The 19,484-nt window shown below is 37.1% G+C and overlaps 1 protein-coding gene and 1 pseudogene across 1 annotated transcript; both read left to right on the top strand.

The window, feature by feature from the left end:
• The first annotated feature begins 16,900 nt into the window (after window positions 1-16,900).
• Window positions 16,901-17,710, top strand: LOC149249028 (UDP-glycosyltransferase 72B1-like). Its single transcript, XM_089451724.1, has one exon. The coding sequence runs from the start codon at window positions 16,901-16,903 to the stop codon at window positions 17,708-17,710; it is 810 nt and encodes a 269-aa protein (XP_089307850.1).
• Window positions 17,711-17,860: 150 nt separating this feature from the next.
• LOC149249027 (UDP-glycosyltransferase 72B1 pseudogene) lies at window positions 17,861-18,349 on the top strand (annotated as a pseudogene).
• The last annotated feature ends 1,135 nt before the right edge of the window (window positions 18,350-19,484 follow it).

Here is a 19,484-nt window from a genome sequence, read left to right as displayed (position 1 = left end):
AGGAGAAAGTGAATTAGGCATAGTCCACGAACATAAGTATTGGTGAAAAGAAAGTGTTCGGTGGTGCCGCACCTCGCTATAAGCAGTTGAAAGACTACCGCAGGTGTAGGGGCGTGACAGGTGGTATCAGAGTAGGCTGATTCAGGGTTGAAGAAGCTTGACAGTTGATGAAACTGGAAGTAGGTACTTGCAGGTGAAGGAAGCTAGTTTCACATACAAGTGGAACAAGGGCCAGTTCATGGTTGCAGGGAACTTGGTGAAGCTGGTAAAACAGGTTTAGCAGAGGTGAACCTTAGTGCTTGGACCAAGCTGAACAGCAAGGCATGGCAGGTTTGGAAGAATGCGAAGGGAAGCTCTTGCTTACCTTATACAGGTTGAAGAGGTTGAAAGAAGAGAATCCCCGGATTCGAGAGAAGTTTGAAGTCTTGGAAAAGAATGTTGAAAACGAATTTCTTCAACTTGGCTGGACAATGGAGCAAGATGAAGTTGCAGATTGTGCTATCAAGGAAGGGGAAGCCGTGATAGTTGAAGATGTTGCAAATGTGACAACGATGGAGGATGAACTTGAGATTGATCAAGTTGGAACAGGATCGTGCAGTTTGTGGACATGGATGGATGAGGATACTCATATGGAGGAACCTCATGATGATGATGTAAGTACCATTGATACTTGTGTTTCATTTGGGAATTTGGTGGATGGACCGTATGCAGCGAAGGGCAAAGCCAGTTTGCCAATGCAAAGGAGCATCTTACCATGGATGTATATGATGAGGCCTTGTATGGAGAAGCAAGGATTGTTGATTGTTGCAGAACTTGTTAGGGTTGTTTGTGGCCTTATGGTAGAAGGTACAAAGGCCCGTGATAAGGGAGGAACATGATGATCGTTGTGGAGGAGTGGGTCATGTTTTAGCCGCTTTGGCTAAGTACCCAGCATGACTCATGGACAGATTGGAGGGCACACTCTTTGGTGGACTTCTCATGGCCGAGACCAAGAGATAGTCTTGGTGGACACTTTGGTGGAGGAGCTATGATGGAGGGACTCATGACATGATGATATGGTTGGGTGACCGAGTTCACTAGACCGAAGATTGCAGCTTGGATGAGGATGACCGATTGTTGTGATGGGTCTACTCGGTTGGACTACATGGACAACTTAGTCATGGACATCAGGTTGGAGACATGGAGCATGGCAGTCTTATGCAGGGACATATGTGGGAGGACTTATAGAGGTGTCACTTATGGGCATCCAATGAGGAGTGCCAAAGCAGGGATGTTGTGCAGGTGGATTTGCTAGTGTGACATGGAGACTTATTATTTATGAGCCGATGGAGAGGTTGTGCACTCTTATACAACAAGGCCATGGACTTGGATGGAGTTGTGAGCAGACTATGGAGAATTCCTACTACATGGAGAGCTGAGGCATCTTGCAGAGACCTTTGGGCCGAGACTTCTATGCTTGCTAGGATGTTGGTTGGGGATGGTTTATGGAGCTCATGATGACATGAGATTGTTGTGACTTTTGGGGCTTCATATATGGTGGAATTAGAGGATCTGATGCATTGAGGAGCTGAGGTCAGAGACTTTGATGCAGGATGGGGTGCATACTTTCAAGTACATGTATGGGAATGGCTTGAAAGAGTGACTTGATGTGGAGGATCGATATGAGACACTTTGGAGTGATGGAGTTACAACGATGATGATGCTTTGGTGACTACACTTGGGCATGGGTTGAGCTGAGACTCGACTACTTTTGACACATGGGAGCTGATTGATCTATGATCATGGGCAGCACATGGATATATGAGACAGGTGTATACTTGTTTCTATGGTAGACTTGAGGATGACACATTGTAGATATGATGGAGGTAGCTTCATGGACTTGGATGTGGCACACCGAGAGTTGGAGTTTGATGAGATGGTCTCTTGATATGGAGGAGACACACATATGGATGATGTTGGGATAGATGTGGCTGATTTCATGTAGCACATTGACACCAAACACCATGGACAGCATGTTGCAGATGAGATGAGGGCTACTTCATGGACCTGAGCATGGCTTACACTTATAATGAGATGGATTCTTGATCGAGTTGAGGATGTGACAGGATGTTATGAGAGACGACTGATGGTGGCATGAGGATGTTCACTCTCATGGTTTGAGCGTGACGGTTGGATTAGCTACCCAACTAGTTCAAACATGGGGACATGTAGTGTACAGAGATGTGTTAGCATATGTTGGAGTATCATGGCAATAGTTCACATGATGACACATGAGGAAGTCGACACGATATGTTGCAGTGAGCATGTAGCTTGGATGGAGGGACCAGCCTTCCATGGTGGAGAACAACATGTGGAGATTGTGACAGGGTGATCGATGGTCATGGATTGAGATGATCTCTGATGGATGACATACCGATTGAGGTGTATACCTTGGTATGGTGATCTTGGTGACAGATGGTTGCCGGTGCGAGACATGGTGGAGACGGTGGTTCTACATATGTTGCAGTGATGTTTGCAGTATGTGGAGGAGTTGACATCATGGATATTGATCTCTTGGTGGATGGATACGAGGATGGTATGTTGTCGAGGATGACAACGACTTCAGGTGGAGGAGGATGTAAGGACATGCGGTCCTTGGCGCGTCCACCCGAAGTGCGACCACGAGTGAGCACGCGAATGGCCATGTGATCTGCGGTGGGACGGAGTCATGCGACAGGTATGCGACATTCTCTTGGAGTATATGCGACGATATGAGGAGAGAGAGCGTTAGTTTATACGCATGATGTATGAAGTGAACATGTATGTGGGCCGACCACACTTGGAGACGAGGGCCGACGTGAGTTAGGGGCTTCTGTGATAAAGTGTGGGCGTGGAGAGGTCGGCTGGGCAAGCCACAACCTCGCCCCATGCATGGATATATATTATGAATGCGTTTGGAGCATTTCATCATCGTATTCGATCACTTCTTATCTTTGCACAAGTGAAGAGTGCGTAGTTCTAAGTGCACAAAGGCAAGAGGAGAGGGCGCAGCCATTCTTGGGTTGATTGCATGGTGGAAGAACATTGCACTTGGTGTTGGGCAAAGGTGCGTCTAGTGATCGGGTGAGGCGTGCACGATGAACATGTGGCGCCCGTTTTGTGCGACGACTTGGTGTGGGTGTCTTGACGACTCGGGTGAGCGCCCGCCCACCGTGCAAGTGTGCATGAAGGTGAGACAAAGGTTGAAACTGGAGGTCATAGAGTTGGGCAGGCAGTACTACGTGCTGTTCACACGATTTGGGTGTTTGTCAAGAGTTGGCAAGCGGGACTGCGTGTGGGCAGGGATACACGGTTTAGGCGTTTGCGACCAAACGAAGAGCAAACCAGCAAAGACGTACGACGAGGTGAACGACGGGTTGGTGAGTCGTGCGGTGACCGTGTGGAGGTGCCGATGAGCTGGGCAACCGAGTTTGCCAAAGTTGTGAAAATTGACTAAGTGTAAATTTGGGGTTTCCCAAGATTTACCTTGTACATTGTAAAAGTGAAGATTATATAATATATTGATTCGGGCAGACTCATATTGCAGGGAGTTGCCCTTCCCCTTTATACTGTGCAATTGTCTTCTTGTTTATAATTGCTGTTGATAATGAATGAGTATGGGTGTTCATTGGTATAAAGGATAAACATAATAATACTTGGTTGCGAAACACAAACTAAGTAGGAGAAAGTGAATTAGGCGTAGTCCACGAACATAAGTATTGGTGAAAAGAAAGTGTTCGGTGGTGCCACACCTTGCTATAAGCGGTTGAAAGACTACCGCAGGTGTAGGGGCGTGACACTAAGGGTGGTAGTTCTAGCACCACGCGCTCCTCGGGTGGAAGAGGGACTAAAGGGTTAGCTCCACAGGCAGCGCCTGGCAGCTATGGTGGCGTCCAACCTGCGTGTGGGCAACACGGCAGCGCATCGGAGGAGGAGGATGACTGGGAGTAGTATGCATGTCCGATTGAAGAGGAGCCCATCCCAGACGAGTTCAAATGATGATGCATGGCTGCCAGGTGTCGCCAGTTGAGGCCTCCTTTACTGACTCGTCTTTTTTGATATGTTTGCTCTACTGGGATCTGTCTGGATTTATTCTTGTCCTAGTGAAACTTTTCTTGTTTTCTTTTTTCTGGTCTTAAAGACTGATATCCCATATCTGGATTTCTTTTCTTCTGCGGACTAGTTTCCCCAATGTTGGGGCAATCGAGATATTTTCTAATAAACTATGTTCAGCACTGCTTAGACCTGAACCTCATTGTACATTTTTTGTTACATATTAATAGATTAACTTAGAAAACAAAAATATTTATCATAATTTAGTTTTCAATATAATAAATAATGACATATATTTCAATATTTGTAAATATTGTTTTTTTAGTTTTTTTTTTTAATTAATTATCCTTCTATAACTTTAATATTATTTTTCATGACTTTTTGTCAAACCAACCTTAAAACATTTATCATTGAATATGATCATATCTATTTATATAATAGAAAAATAGTAATCACATTTTCCATACAAATATTATCATATCCAATCATATAATAAAAAAATATTATTACGCCTTCCGTATGACATAAGACATGTCATATTTAAAATTGAGATATAATATGTGAAAGATTATAAATGGCAGATCAGGGGTCACCTGATTGGAGCTTGGTATTCATCAAATCTATGATATTAATTTCATAGGATCATGACTGCCTTACAATTCCTTAAATTCGATGGAATGGAAAAACTTGATGTCGGTAGACAAAGGAAAAATAGCAGTACATAGAGAAAGTGAAAAAAATCCGACCTCAGATGCGGCCAGCTACATATTAGAAAGATGACTAAAGGCACCCGGAGTACAGAAGCGACTTTCTACTTTCCTCCTAGGAAAATAGCTACCTTATTAAAAAGATGACCTACACTGCAGATGTTAGCAGACGCAACATTTGTTTGGCGTACAACTTTCTGGGCAAGAAAATCAAATATGAAAATTTGAAACTTCAGCATCAGTCGCAAAGGACAGTAGCCACTATCTGATAGACACCTGAAAAAATCCAGTTTCAGAATGAATAGTGTACACTGTACATATGTCGTCCTGTGCCCAAACGGTAACCTGGCCGGATTCACTTTCACATTCAGAATCGAGCGTTCTATTTTCTCCTCTTCCTAACAGTGGAGGACTTGGTATTTCCTTCCCTTCTTCACAAATTGGAAATGTTGAGCTTGCCCGTTGAAAAGCATCCTGCATTCCTTGGGTCTGAGGTAATTGGTAACTATGGTGCCTATGAATATTAATATTTGTTGGTACCCACAAAAGTAGTTTATCATTCGTCAAATTTACTTCAAGATCCTTGAAATCATACAAACCCTGACCCTGACTGTGAGAGTATTGATCAACATCGGCCCATATAATTGCTTCTCTAATAAGTAGATACGGGCATGACTGATAAGTGGCCTTATCCCGCATCCCCACGTAATCCTCCACGTTATGAGTGGTATAAGGAAAGCAAATTTTAATATTTCCATCAAAAACATACAACATAAGTAAATACGTAGGCATAAAATGAAGCATGAGAAGTAAACAACTTATACTATTTTAAATTATATCCTGAAATCAAGAAATAAAAGATAATATTGAAGCTCGAAACAACCTACATAAAACGGACATCACTAAAGAACATTAGAAGAAATGTTGAAAGAGTGGGTAGGGGACACCAAGGATTTCAAGAAAATAAATTTATTCGAATTTACCTAATTCATTATAACTTAAATCATTCAGAATAGGATATACCACAACAATTTGTTTTAAATAATATTCAAATTCATGTTTTAAATAGTATTGAATTAAAAAAAAAAAAAAAATTAATTTATATAGTCCTTATATTTTTATATTTTTAGTCTTTTTTTATAATTGGATATGCAATTATTATTGTTGTATCATTTCAATATTGAATTGTCTCATTTCATCAAAAACTTGTAGTGTTTTAAATTAAAATAAATTTATACCTAAACAACTATAATTTTAATATTAAAAACATTGTAAAAAAATTAAAATATTGATGTAATTGAATTTTATTTATTTTATTGATTTTTATTTAAAATAAATAAATATATAAACTAAAATAAATTTATATATAAATACCCATAATTTTAATATTAAAAACTCTGATTTCCTCTTCGTGTAGGAAAAGAGCTTCCAAGTTCCCTATCGTATTTAATGAATCCATACATACTTCCATCGTGATGCATTTCAGAATATAAGTATTTAATTATTTAAGGAGTATAAAAGTTTTATTTATTTAATGTTGCAAATATAACCAGGTGGGCAATTCCCATTCAAAATTAAATAACCATGCCAGAAACATTAACTCTCCATATGAGATACGTTTCAAGTTAACCGTGAAAATGTCAAAAGGACAGTTGAAATTTGAAAGCTACTCCCAAATTACATCCCTGGAAGCATGATACAACGCACCCTGATAACTTTTGTTGTTCGCAACTTTATACATGCCATATTCCTGGAGAATGTTTAATGACCGTATCATATCAAATTTCTTGAACGTTGTATCGATGCACATCCAGAAAACAATACTACAGCCATGGCCCTTTGCAACTCACAGGGTTTGTATATAGGTTTATAGGCCAAAAAAAAATAAAAAAATTCTCTGGTGTTTAATTTGAATGCTTGATGACCATTAACTATTCGTGAGCATTTTCCTTTAATTTTAATTTTTGGTGGATAGTAATTGTGATTGAGTGATTTTGAATAAATGTAAACTATGGTGCAATTGGAGATTATATCTGTGTGGATCTCCTGCATGACCCTAGATTGGTGGCTCATGATGATCTAATCTGGTAGAAAATGGCACTATGGTTTAGCAATGTGAGGAGCAATTACAAGAACTCTATTACATCCCGCCAGGGATTCAGGGCAACCATTAAAGTAATCAATAGTAGAATGCGATGATGGAAACAAAGAGGTCAGATACAAAATACACACACTGATGCAAATGGATAGTTATTCTTTCACAATTTGACAACCTTTGTCATTTTATCCTTTTATACTTTTTATATTCTATACATACATGTCGGTACTAATAAATGAAATGTACACTTCAACCTTTTCTCAAATTAAATTCTTCAACTTTTTCTCAAATTAAATTCTTCAAGTACTGTTCCATGCAAAGTTAACATTAAGATCTTCTTCAGAGTTTGTGAAAGCCACATTTTACACTAGAATTAACTTCAAAGTGTTAATCTGCACTTCTAAGCTATTTTTTAATCTAATACCACCTTGTGAAGTCATTTGGAGAATGCATTTGTTAATGAAGTGAGTGAAATATTTATTAAGAAATTTATTAAGTGACTAAGAACTATTTATTAAAACAAACATAGACAAGGAGGAAGTTTGACAATAACTTATTTATGGGAGAAGTTTCATAATAATTTATTTAGATGGATGGGAATTAAGAAATGAGCATTCACAATGGATGAGAAAATTCAATAGGCACAGTGCACTTTACCATGATGGTAGAGAAGGATGGAAAGATAATTGTATAAGAGGACTTATAAGAGAATGGTTCATGTGCTACCATGCATAACAACTAAGCCTCGATACCAAGTTCAACGACTATAGTAGCGATGCAAACAAGACTTAAGGTAATGGTGTGGAAAGCCATCATGAATACTCTTTATTTTATTTTATTTTTTTTTCAGTTTTTAATAGTACCTTTGTCATGTCTCCCCCTTATTACATTAATCATTTAACTAGATTAAATATATCTATATAAGTATAAAAAAAAATGAAACCAACGAATCTTTGAGCTTGGTAATTTAAATTACTTCCTCGACAATATTATTACTTGGAATAAGGACAGAGATCACAATCATACTATTCATTCTATACCCTGATATTTTTTTTGTTACAACTATTGTAAATATAACTCGTGCTTTATGGAACGCATATCCCTATGTACTGGACCTATATTAAATACCAAAGACTGCCCTATGTGATGAATTTAACTATAACCAAAGATTATTTATCTCTAGACCGTTCGATTTGTGATATTCACATTCACACCGGCTCTGCCATGGCTTCGTGGCACAAGCAAGTCATCCTTCCTTAGCTGGACGCCTTGGGATTCCTACTCCCATCGACGGTGGTGCGCTCAATGCTTTGATCCAAGGGCTATGATCTCTTCAGCGGATTTACTCATTCTAAGTTGCTGGAAATTGGCTCATTCGATTCGCAAACTGTTGGCTCCTGTTCGAGCTCTGCTCCTCCTACCTCTGTCTGCTTCTTCATGTGTAGTAGGAACCTTGTCTCAGAGGGTCAGCCATGAAAACTGGGGCTATCTTCTTAATGGTAAGCTATCAAATTTCTCCCCAAATTAGACTCTGTGCTACAATTCTCTTTAATCTATTGTTTTCCTTCTTTTTTTTTCTCTTCAACTCCGAATTTCATGATACTAATTGCTTATGTGATGAACTTAATTATAACGAAAGCTTATCTATCTCTGGACTGTTCGATTTCTGATCTTAACATTCACATTGGCTCTGCCATGGCTTTGTGGCACGAGCAGGTCGTCCCTCCTTAGCTGGATGCCTCAGGATTCCTACTCCCATCGAGGGTGGTGCGCTCAGCTCTTTGATCCAAGGGCTATGATCTCTTCAATGGATTTACTCATTCTAAGATGCTGGAAATTGGCTCACTCGATTCCCAAGCTCTTGGTGCATGTTCGAGCTCTGCTCCTCCTACCTCTGTCTGATTCTTCGTGTGTAGCAGGAACCCTGCCTCAAAGGGTCAACCATGAAAACTAGGGCGATCTTCTTAATGGTAAGCTGTCAAATTTCTCCCCAAATCAGACTTTGTGCTACAATTCTCTTTAATCTATTGTTTTCCCTTTTTTTCTCTTCAAATATAGATTTCATGATACTAATTGCTTACTTATCTTCTGTTCTCAGGGTTTGGTGGGTTCGAGTACGTGAATTCCTCTGCTATCAACCGTTGTGGTTTTCGGCTTATTCTGGCAGTCACCAATGCACAAGTCTTCCGGATAAGCAATGGACCGAGGTGTTTCATATTTTGGCATATGTAAGGTTTTTTCATCCATAGAGTTCCTTGAGCTTCGCTTCGATGGATGCTAAGGGTGCTATTGCTCGGTTTGTTTATGGCTACTCAGAGGGATGGCACCTCTAATGCCTCATGATACCCTCTCGAGGCTTCCTCGTAGACCTGCTATTCAGGTTTCTCTCTGGATTGTAGTGTTGTAATTATGTTATTTTGGCCGAGAGCCTTGTCATTTCTTGCCAACAGATTATTGTGTATTTTAATCTCCTTTCCGCAAGAAAACATGTTAAGCAGCCACGGCTCTTATAAGCTCCTAGATTATGTTGTACCTTGTTTTCTGAAGCTTCCCTTAAGTTGAGGCCCTTATTGACATTCTATATAATTTATCTGGTTTTCTAATGAATTTTAGTATGGGAGTCGTGGTCATTTAAGGCTATATTCGCAGAAATGTTGTCAATTTATCTATGGGTTCTTGATGTCATACCTGTTATCTCGTTTTCTTCTATGAAAGGTATATTTTAGAATTTATGCACAGATTACATTCTCTGCTAATTAATTTGACATGCACAGACTTCTCTTGATTCTGTGTGTACGCAAACTATTCTTGACTTATTCAGTGTAGATTATCTTGATTTCCTTCTGCTGTAAAATTTTGCATTCCGTTAAGCAACTAAAATCGTTTCGCTTATGACAATGAGTTCACTGTTTGAGTGTTATTTTGCTTTTACTGATATTGGGTTTACAAGTTAAAGAAGTGGGTAGGTTTTATTGCTTATGAACAGAGCTTCTGCTCTTTTATTACCCGCTTAATAGCGCTCGTCTTTATCTAGCGAATTTTATTGGATTAAGTCCTTGTTAGAGTTTCCCTCCCTAAGCGCCACTCCTGCTTAAGCCTGGAAGTTTCTTCAGGGTTTTCTTTTGGAGACTAGGCTACTACTTAATTTCACTAGAAATACTACAAGTTTAGCCGAAGTTTGCTTCATTGTCTGGGTTCACCAATCTACGGCTTAGTTCGTTTCTCACACATTAAGTTATTTATTCTTCGTAGTGATTCACATAAGTGTCCTAGACGCATCCTGCCATTCCTTTTACCACAGTGGTAATGTGAGAAGCCTCCCCATCAATTGTCATCTTTGACAAACCAAAATCACCCAATATTCTGTTCAAATTGCGGTCTAAAAAGAGTGTTGGCAGTCTTGACATCCCTGTGAATTATCTTTGGAAGAATGTTGGCAGCCTTGACATCCCTGTGAATTATATTTGGAAGAATGTTGGCAGTCTTGACATCCCTATGAATTATCTTTGGAGTGGAACCAATGTGCAAGTATTCCAATCATGCAGGTGGATCACAGGAAAACATGGTCAGAGTTTATATCATGAAAAACTAATGTGCAATATTATTCTGAGAAGGACATACCTTGGCCTGCGTCTATTAGTTCGGAACATTTTGCATTAGGAGCCCCAAAACAAAAGAATTAGAACCCAATTTGTGATGGTTAAGTTGCTTAACGGGCTTATATTTCTCTGAGAAACGTACCATAAAGGCGGTCTTTGCTGCACAAACAATTTCAGTGTCAAGCTCTCCCTGGCCATCACCACGGCCATGATTTATCTACATAACCTATATAAAAACATTCTCGGTTTCTTTTTCCCTATCATAAAACAACCTTCCCTTATCATAAGTAAATAAGGAGGCTCACCACGCCTGATTTTCCATTGCCACAACACGCTAATCAATTATGCCGACCAGTGAGCAAACCCTTTCCGCAACTAATTAACTAATTTGTAACCATTTTGTAACTATTATGATCGAAAGGCTGAAACGTTTGCAACTGTCTAACATATAATCCTATGGTTTACAAGAATGACAGGTGGGTAGAGAGGGGAGTTGATTTCAGAGGGAAACGCCTTACGATGTAAATATAATTAATAAATAAATACATTGAATTATAAAACAAATATTATAATATTTTTCATGTTTTTTTAATTATAAATAATGTTTATAAAAAAATATAGAGATCAAATTTCCAAATCAATATTGAAATTGGAGATTTTATGATAATTTCAATCTCTTTTAACTTTGATTAATATTGAAATTGGAGATTTTTATGATCATTTCAATATCTCCTTTAACATTGAATGATTTGAATATGTATTTTTAAATATCTAGAATATAAAAATAAATTAATACTGGCACTTTTAACTTTGAATTATTCAAATATATATTTTTTAAATATTTAAAATATAAAAATAAGATAATAAGTAAATTGTTTAATATTTTAAATTTTATTAAATTTTTATTCAAGACAAAAAAAATTAATGATGAAATTGTGAATATATGAATCAAAATATCATTATATTAGATTACTTGTTATTATCAATGGATGAAATTGTTTGTAAATATATTAATCAAAATATCATTATATTAGATGATTTTTCAAATGTGTTTATCATTAATTAATCAATTTATGTAAATTATAGTACTAAGATTATTTATGAATAATAATATTTTTATGATATAATTATTTATATGAATTTTCTTTTTATTAATATAATTGGTGTGCATTTTATTTTAATAAAACTTACCATTTAAATGATGTGTACATATGCAAATAGAAGTAATTGATATTGCTAAAGAGAGAATAGATCAGACTTGTTAGTATTATATTTCTAAAGCATTGACATTTTTTAAAGAGTCTTTTATTAATGCATACAACTTGTGTTAATTGCAAGTTGATATAGGTGCCACTAGTTGCCTGAGTGTGCTACCTATCCATTTGCTATATGTTAGCTTTTTTCATTACTATATATAGAAACACACATTGGCATTTTCTATATAATAGATTTAATAGATTATTTTGCATTCTCTTTTGTAGAAGGTTTTTTTTTGGTATTTTAAGGTTGTTTTTAGTTCATGGGATATTGTTTTAAAAAATTTCATGGTATCAGAGTTTTCACCGTCCTTGTCTTTTTATGAGAGGTAGTGTGATTTAAATTAGATCTACAAGATCAGATTAGATCGAAGATAGGGTCATATTCTCTTTGGTGAAAAAGGTGTCATCTTGTATATTATGATTGGATCATAATTTTATACCATAATTCATGACCCTATGCTAGGTTTGGCTCCCACACTTGATATAGTTGATAAATTCTATATTTTTTTTCCCAGGTTGTGCATTAAAACGTTGTTTTAATTAAAAGTTTTGGTTTTTTTTTTTTAACTTTAGCTATGAAATCTCTTCCACATTGGAATATACCCCGAGGTGGTGTCTTATTTTGTGCCTTTATTTCCTAGGTCATAGAAGCACTCCTTCATTACCATATTCATTCTCAACATAATTTGTTGGTACCAATGCCATTCCCTTCAACATTTCATCCGCACACTAGGAAGCCATCTATTGTGTGGCACTACTCATTATACCGGTACCATTGCTACTTGAATTAGAAATGGGTGTTAGAATATTAATTCTTTCATTTCTCTTTCCCTTGTGCTTTAACTAGATTTGCATGATAATTTCTTTTTCCATTCAAAATAGTACAATCATTGAGCCAGGAAAGTGGCTTCATCATACAGTTCAACAATGGATCTTTCTCTTTGGAGGCATGGAGGGTGATGGAATAACTCTTACTTGTGAATTATATTTAATATCTAAATTATGAAATGAAAAAGTAATGATTTATACTAAACATGGAAGATTGAGATATTGGGAGAAATTACTAAAAATAAGGATGAATATTCATTCAAAGATTCATAGATAGTTATGTTGGTGGTTTGAACAAACTTCTTAAATATAATATTTTTTTATGGCAATCATCATTATATATAGTGACCATTTTGTACAATACAATTTATTTAATATAATTTCCCTTTGAAGATTTGTTTAGTCTAATTCAATGGTCCCCTTGTTTCATGATTGGCTATTAGAGCCAACAAATGGTATCATAACAACAATATGCATTAAGTTTTTCTGAATTTTCATATTTTAAGATGCATATGAGACTAACATTTTTGTAAAGCTTACAACTATGACATTTGGAGATACTCAGTGGACTTAATCCCATTGTCCATGATACATACTCAAGTTTGCACTGGAAATAGTCACACTAAAGAAATTTGGAAGGTGAGAGTTTTTCATATCCATGATGCTAATGAGCATAGACTCTTATTTGTTGGAAAATAATACATTATAATTTCTCCATGTTCATGGTTCAAAACCCAACTTCACATTCAGTGAATAATGTTAATAGGCGACCTGGATTTGTGAGCATTATGCAAATGATATGTGACTCCATTTCAAATTCACTTTAGATTGCTATTTGTAATGGACTTGTGTGAATTCATCTCCTCTGGTTGCAGAGTCACTATTGGTATCGTCTTCCTCTTAGCTCTTCTCATGGTAATGAAGGGAATCATTAAAGATCTAGAGCAGTTGGAGGATTTCTGCATTGCAAACACCAAGTCTTATGTTTTTACAAACAAATTTCCTTATCATGGTCCCACTAAAGTTAATTCTCAACACTTCCTAACATCATTCATACACATGCCAGTGAACACATCAAGCAGTTCCACAGGACCTAGCTTCACTAGGTTTAATCCACAAAACCTGTCGTGGCTCAACACGCTCAAAATTATGTTGGTTCACATAAACATGGCTATGGGAGGTGTAGTAGGTCCAAATATCCATCCCAGAGGTAGTGAAATATTGCAAGTGTCTAAATAGGTATCCTATTTTATTTAGATAAAAAGAAGCACGATGTTTCCCTATTTTATTTATTTTTGACCTAGTCACTTACCAAGATAAAATGTAAAGGGTAAAACTAATTTTAACATATATATCATTGAAATATAAAATGAAGTTTGGGATGGTTTTTATATGTAATGGAAATTTTTTTCAAGGTCTCACTTACCGTGGAAGAGTGATGAGTGATGGGAAGCTTTGATTTAAAGAAAGGGGTCCAAGTGATCAATAAAAGGAGACTTATAAGAGGAGTCATGTTAAGTCAAGATTTGAATGACAATATGTTGATGTAAGAATTGATATCAAGTAAAATAAATTTGAAACCAAGTTAAGTGACTCACATATTGATGTGTAAAAGGGTGCATGCTCTGTGGTACCTAACACCCTAACAAATTATGTAAATTCATTACATGAGAATTGAATTCTAGTTGAAAATGTGGAGTTTAAATAAAAATAAGGCCATGTCAAAGTTAAAAGTCAAATCAATGTTTGGGTCATGTCCATGGTGTGTCAATTAAATTTTTCAAGTCAAAGTCGTATTTTTTTTTTTTTTTTTTTTAATCCTGATATGACTCCATCGAAGACACATATTTTTTGTAAGTAATTTCAGTTTTCTTGTTGGATTGAGACATTCACCTACAAGAAACAATTTATGGAGGTGTAGCGGAAGATTCATATTAAAAAGCATATGTAGAAGGAAATTTAATTTACTTTAGTCAATGTAATCGCTGATGAGTAAAGTCTACCCCCATTGAAGAGGCAGTGGCCCTAAAAAACCACTTTCCATGAAGTAATAAGTTATGCTAAATAACTACTTTGTTATGTTAGCCCTAATTATATATAGTGACCATCTTGTACAATACAAATATACACTAGAACGTTTGCTTGCTTCATGATTGGCCATTAGAGCCAACAGAGGGTGGCAGCATCAAATGAGGATTTAGAATGCTTTCAAATTGCTTGCTTTAATTTGTTAGATCCATTGGGATTTCTCTAAATTTGCAAGGTTGTTAGATGTACTATTATTGACAAAGGTGTAGTTACCATTTTTTTCACATATAAAAATTAATATTGGTCGTTGCCCTCTTCAAATTGTGTGGCAGGGTCATAATTTCCAAAGTTTAGTTTATATGGCCAAAAATATATTAATTGGAAAAGGATATTAATTTATAAAGATTTTGGGAAAGACTTTTTTGGAAAGGATATTGATTTTTAAATTTTTTGAGGAAGACTTTTTAGGAATGGATATATTAAATGTTGAAGTTTCTAGGCAAGGTTTTTGTTTGATTTTATTATACATTAAACAATAACTTCATTTTGGTTCCTTCATTTGTTCAGTAGGTCAGAGAAATTTCCTAATTAGAAATAGGGAATACGGGTTTCGATCGTCACCTTCATGGCACAATGTGGTTCCCCTTGGATGTGTAGAATACAAAACAAACACCCTTAGTTAATGTTCTGGTCAACACAAGTGTCATCAATCCAAATAATGCAAAAATATCAGGTTTGACTTCCATATTTATCTAAAAAGCACAATTGAGGTCGATGTCACACTTTTGATGGATTGAATTGCCTAAGTTTAGATGTTATATCAATATGTCATTACTCCAGGAGATGGAACATAACTTTGTTTATTATATTTTAGTTTTTGTAAATAAAAATAAAGAGTAGAAGAAAGGGAACATTGTATACAATGAACTTTTAATTATGATATGTGCATTTTCATGTTTCTATGTTCATATATTACTCGAAGTTTTAGAAGATAATAGTCATGATGTGGATATGAAAATTCTAGAGGGACCCCATGGTTTGGACATGTGCACTATTATATTTATGTGAGTTACTATGTATACATTTCACTATTTCCACCGTATAGATTTATTCTTGGGAAATACTTTAAATTCTTCTCAACTATCTATTATTTATCAATTGTGTATGTTTTCTTTGAGGTCTTATATGTTTGATTAGTTGTATCTTTTCTTTAACTGAAACTTGAATCTGCCTTATAGTCACAATTCAGAGTGGTCATCAAAGTACTCTTATCAATGCTATCTAATCACTGAGTTGTGATAAACTGCTATAAATTTCCTTTATACTAGTGGAACCATAGTGGATACTAATTAGAGTATTGAAGCTTGATTGCACTTCTTCCATATTTCTTAGCTAAATAGTAATTATTGGATGAGTGTTTGTTAATCTTATTTTAATCATTAACTACATAGTGAACAAGGTATTGTTACATAAGCCATTTACCCATATAGGCAATGAAATATTGCAGCTTGATTTCCTACAAGTGAAGCTATTATAGACTTAGATTAAAGGATTAGGCCTTATTTCATTTGAATTTTTATTTTGTTAAGTTATAATTCATGTTTATAGAAAATTGATAATACTTCTGTGATGCCAACCTAATAGCTTAGTCGAAAGCTCTAAAGATTAATGTCGTGATAGTATTACCCAATAAATAAAAAACACAACATATATTTTTAAAAATCATCCCCCCACCCACGTTATATATATTAATCACTTACCAATCTATTGCAAGCACAACTAAATTTTTTAATATAGTGGTGGCATCGTCCATATGTCTGCATTGACGTTGCAAGCAAAATTAAACTGTTTAATATAGCCCCGGGTCCTGCCATTTTCCATACGTCTCTCCTAAACTTCCCATATGTTTGTAGTGACGTGGCAAGAAAAACTAAACTATTTAAAATAGTGGTGGCATCGTCCATATGTCTGTACTGACGTTTCAAGAAAAATTAAACTGTCTAATATAGCCCTGGGTCCTGCCATTTTCCATACATGTCTCCTAAATTGCCAACATGCTACTGCAAAGTCAACAAATGAATGAAAAATCCACCCTAAATTGTCTGTAGTATTTTACCAAGTCCTTAGAACAACAAAAACATGGTGGGTCATATATTTGTTTAAACTTTAGTTTTGGCTACCTCCCTAAATTATTCATTACGACGCAAGCGCGCTCATACATTTTTTTTATAACTATAAATTCTTTGCTTCATCGTTACAGAACCCACCCTTCAAATATTGGCATTTGCTTGTTGGAATATAGAGACATTCATGGAGTTGCAAGAGCAGAGCCAAAAGCCTCATGTCGCAATATTCCCTGCATTTGGGATGGGCCATCACATCCCACTGCTCGAGCTTGCAAAGCAGCTGACTGTGTACCATGGCTTTTCTATCACCTTCTTCACCACCAAATGGATGGGCGGCTCTCCTCACCACACCCTGCCGTCTTCGTCAGGGGACATGATCCGCTTCATAGAGCTCCCTGATGTTCAGATCGAAGGGGATCATGCCGAGATGAAAATTTTTGTATGCATGCCCTTACTATTAGAGAGAGCTAAAATATTAGTGCAAGATGCTCTCACATCCTTTTCATTTCCTGTCTGCGCTTTCATAATCGATTTTTTCCGTACACCCATGTTGGATGTCACCTCCAAACTGGAAATACCTTGCTACATATTATCCACTTCTGGGGCTTCTCTCCTCTACATCATGCTCTACCTTCCAACACTTGTCCACAACATTGAAATTTCCTTCAAAGATGTGGATTTCCTGGTCGAAGTGTCGTGCCTTCCGCCGATTCCCAGAATAGATTTTCCAGACCCTCTTCTAGACAGATCTGATATCTCATTCAACTGGTTCATTCAACATTCCCTTCGGCTTCAGGAAGCTCGTGGAATTCTGATAAATACATGCCAAGAAATGGAACCAGAACAAATAAAAGCTCTCAAGGAAGGAAAAGTTCTAAGCGCTATTGAAATGACCCCTTCCATTTATCTCGTTGGGCCGCTAATAGCTTCACCTCTGTCGGAATTTGAAGAGAAGTTTGAGAAGGAGGACTACCTCAAATGGCTGGACCGCTAGCCCGCCTCGTCAGTTCTATTCGTTTCTCTCGGGAGCCGCGGCACCCTGTCAGAGAATCAGATTTAGGAACTAGCTTTATGGCTAGAAGCAAGCGGGTAGTGGTTCCTTTGGGTGTTGCGTAAGGAGCCTCCTCCTCCAACTGAATCCACGATGACTACCAAAGCAGACATGAGGGAGGTTCTACCTGAGGGTTTTGAGACTCAAACCCAGGACCATGGATTTGTGGTGGATTCATGGGTGCCTCAAATTGCTGTCCTCTCTCATCCGTCCACAGGCGGTTTCCTTTCTCATTGCGGTTGGAATTCAACGATCGAAAGCATCTTACATGGAGTGCCAATGATTGCTTGGCCTCTCTTTGATGAACAGAGAATGAATGTGTTCCTTCTCGTGAAGGATATGAAGGTGGGCATTGAAGCACATAAGGGAGCAGATGGATTGGTGAAGAGAGAGGAAGTGGAAAGAGCAGCGAGGGAATTAATGGAAGGAGAGGGGGGAATGGAAATGAAGAAGGGGATGGAAGAATTGATGAGGAAGGCCCGGTTTGCAATGGCAGAGGGAGGGAGTTCATACAATGCACTAGCGAATGTGGCTTCTGTTTGGAAGGAAATGCATGCCACTAAAACACCACCTGCTACTTGAAACTTGAAAGGTCTCGCTTGATATGTCACATCTAGATGTTAAGATCATTGACAGTTCATATGGACCGTCGCGCCTGGAATTGCTCAATTCAAATCAATGGCTAATGATTACCCAATCATCTAACAACAAAATCGAATGGCACATATTTTGACACGATAGCAGTTTAGGGAGTTCATTTCAGAGGGAAACGCCTTACGACATAAAAATATACAAAGCCCTAAGTAAAAGGAAAAAAAGGCAGTATATTTGTAAAATAAAAGAGAATCTCTTACACCTCTCTAAGGTAGCTCCTAAGAAATTATGGAGGCAGATTCTAACTAGGAAAGCTAAAGATAATAATAAAATTGCTTTACACGACTAGAGTTCCTATCTTAAAAAGCTTTATGAATCTCCAAATGTCACGGATAACTTTGAAACCCTGCTCACAACGAAAGAAGTTTTCTCATTAGAAGACATTTATTTTGGGATTAATCACTCAGCTAATGGGAAAGCTAAGGACATTGAAGATTACTAGGCAGAAATCTTAAAAATTGGAGGTCCTGTCGTCATCCCCCACATTCACAAGCTTTTCAATCAAGCCTCCAAGAAATGGTTCCCTAAACCATGGACTCAAAGCCTCACTATCCCTATTTTTAAAAGTGGGGATACAAATAACCCCTCTAATTATCAGACAATTATGATGAGCCCTCTCCTAGCCAACTTATATGGTATTATTTTGGAAAGGAAGTTGAACATATGGCTTCAAATTGAAGGTAAGCAGGCTAAAGGCCAAACGGGTTTTAGAAAGCAGCACTCAACAAAAAACCACCTCGTTACGCTTAGGATCATTATGGAGGGAATGCTGCAATGATAAATCAAATATCTTTTGTTGCTTTGTGGACTTTAGAAAGGCTTTCGATATGATTCCTAGAAACAACATTTGGAACAAATTAGAAGAGCTAAAGGTTCCTTTTGAGTTGAGAGCTACCTCTATAATGTTGTATGACAATGTAATTAGCATGTTAAAGAGCAATGAGGGGTGGTCGAAAGATATTAAGTGTAATATCGGAGTTAAACAAGGTTGCCCCCTCTCCCCTACCCTATTTGGAATTTACATCGACAGGATAGAAGGTTGTTTAGAGGAAGTAGATGTGTT

Source organism: Pinus tabuliformis, chromosome 7 (assembly GCF_031772625.1).
Source record: "Pinus tabuliformis cultivar Carrire ecotype Pingquan chromosome 7, CPIR1, whole genome shotgun sequence".
Taxonomy (NCBI): Eukaryota; Viridiplantae; Streptophyta; class Pinopsida; order Pinales; family Pinaceae; genus Pinus; species Pinus tabuliformis.
This window is presented reverse-complemented; position numbering and strand designations above follow the sequence as displayed.

Bases quoted from the DNA above. Each gene is read 5' to 3' on its own strand.
- LOC149249028 (XM_089451724.1), top strand. From the start codon at position 16,901: ATGGAGTTGCAAGAGCAGAGCCAAAAGCCTCATGTCGCAATATTCCCT.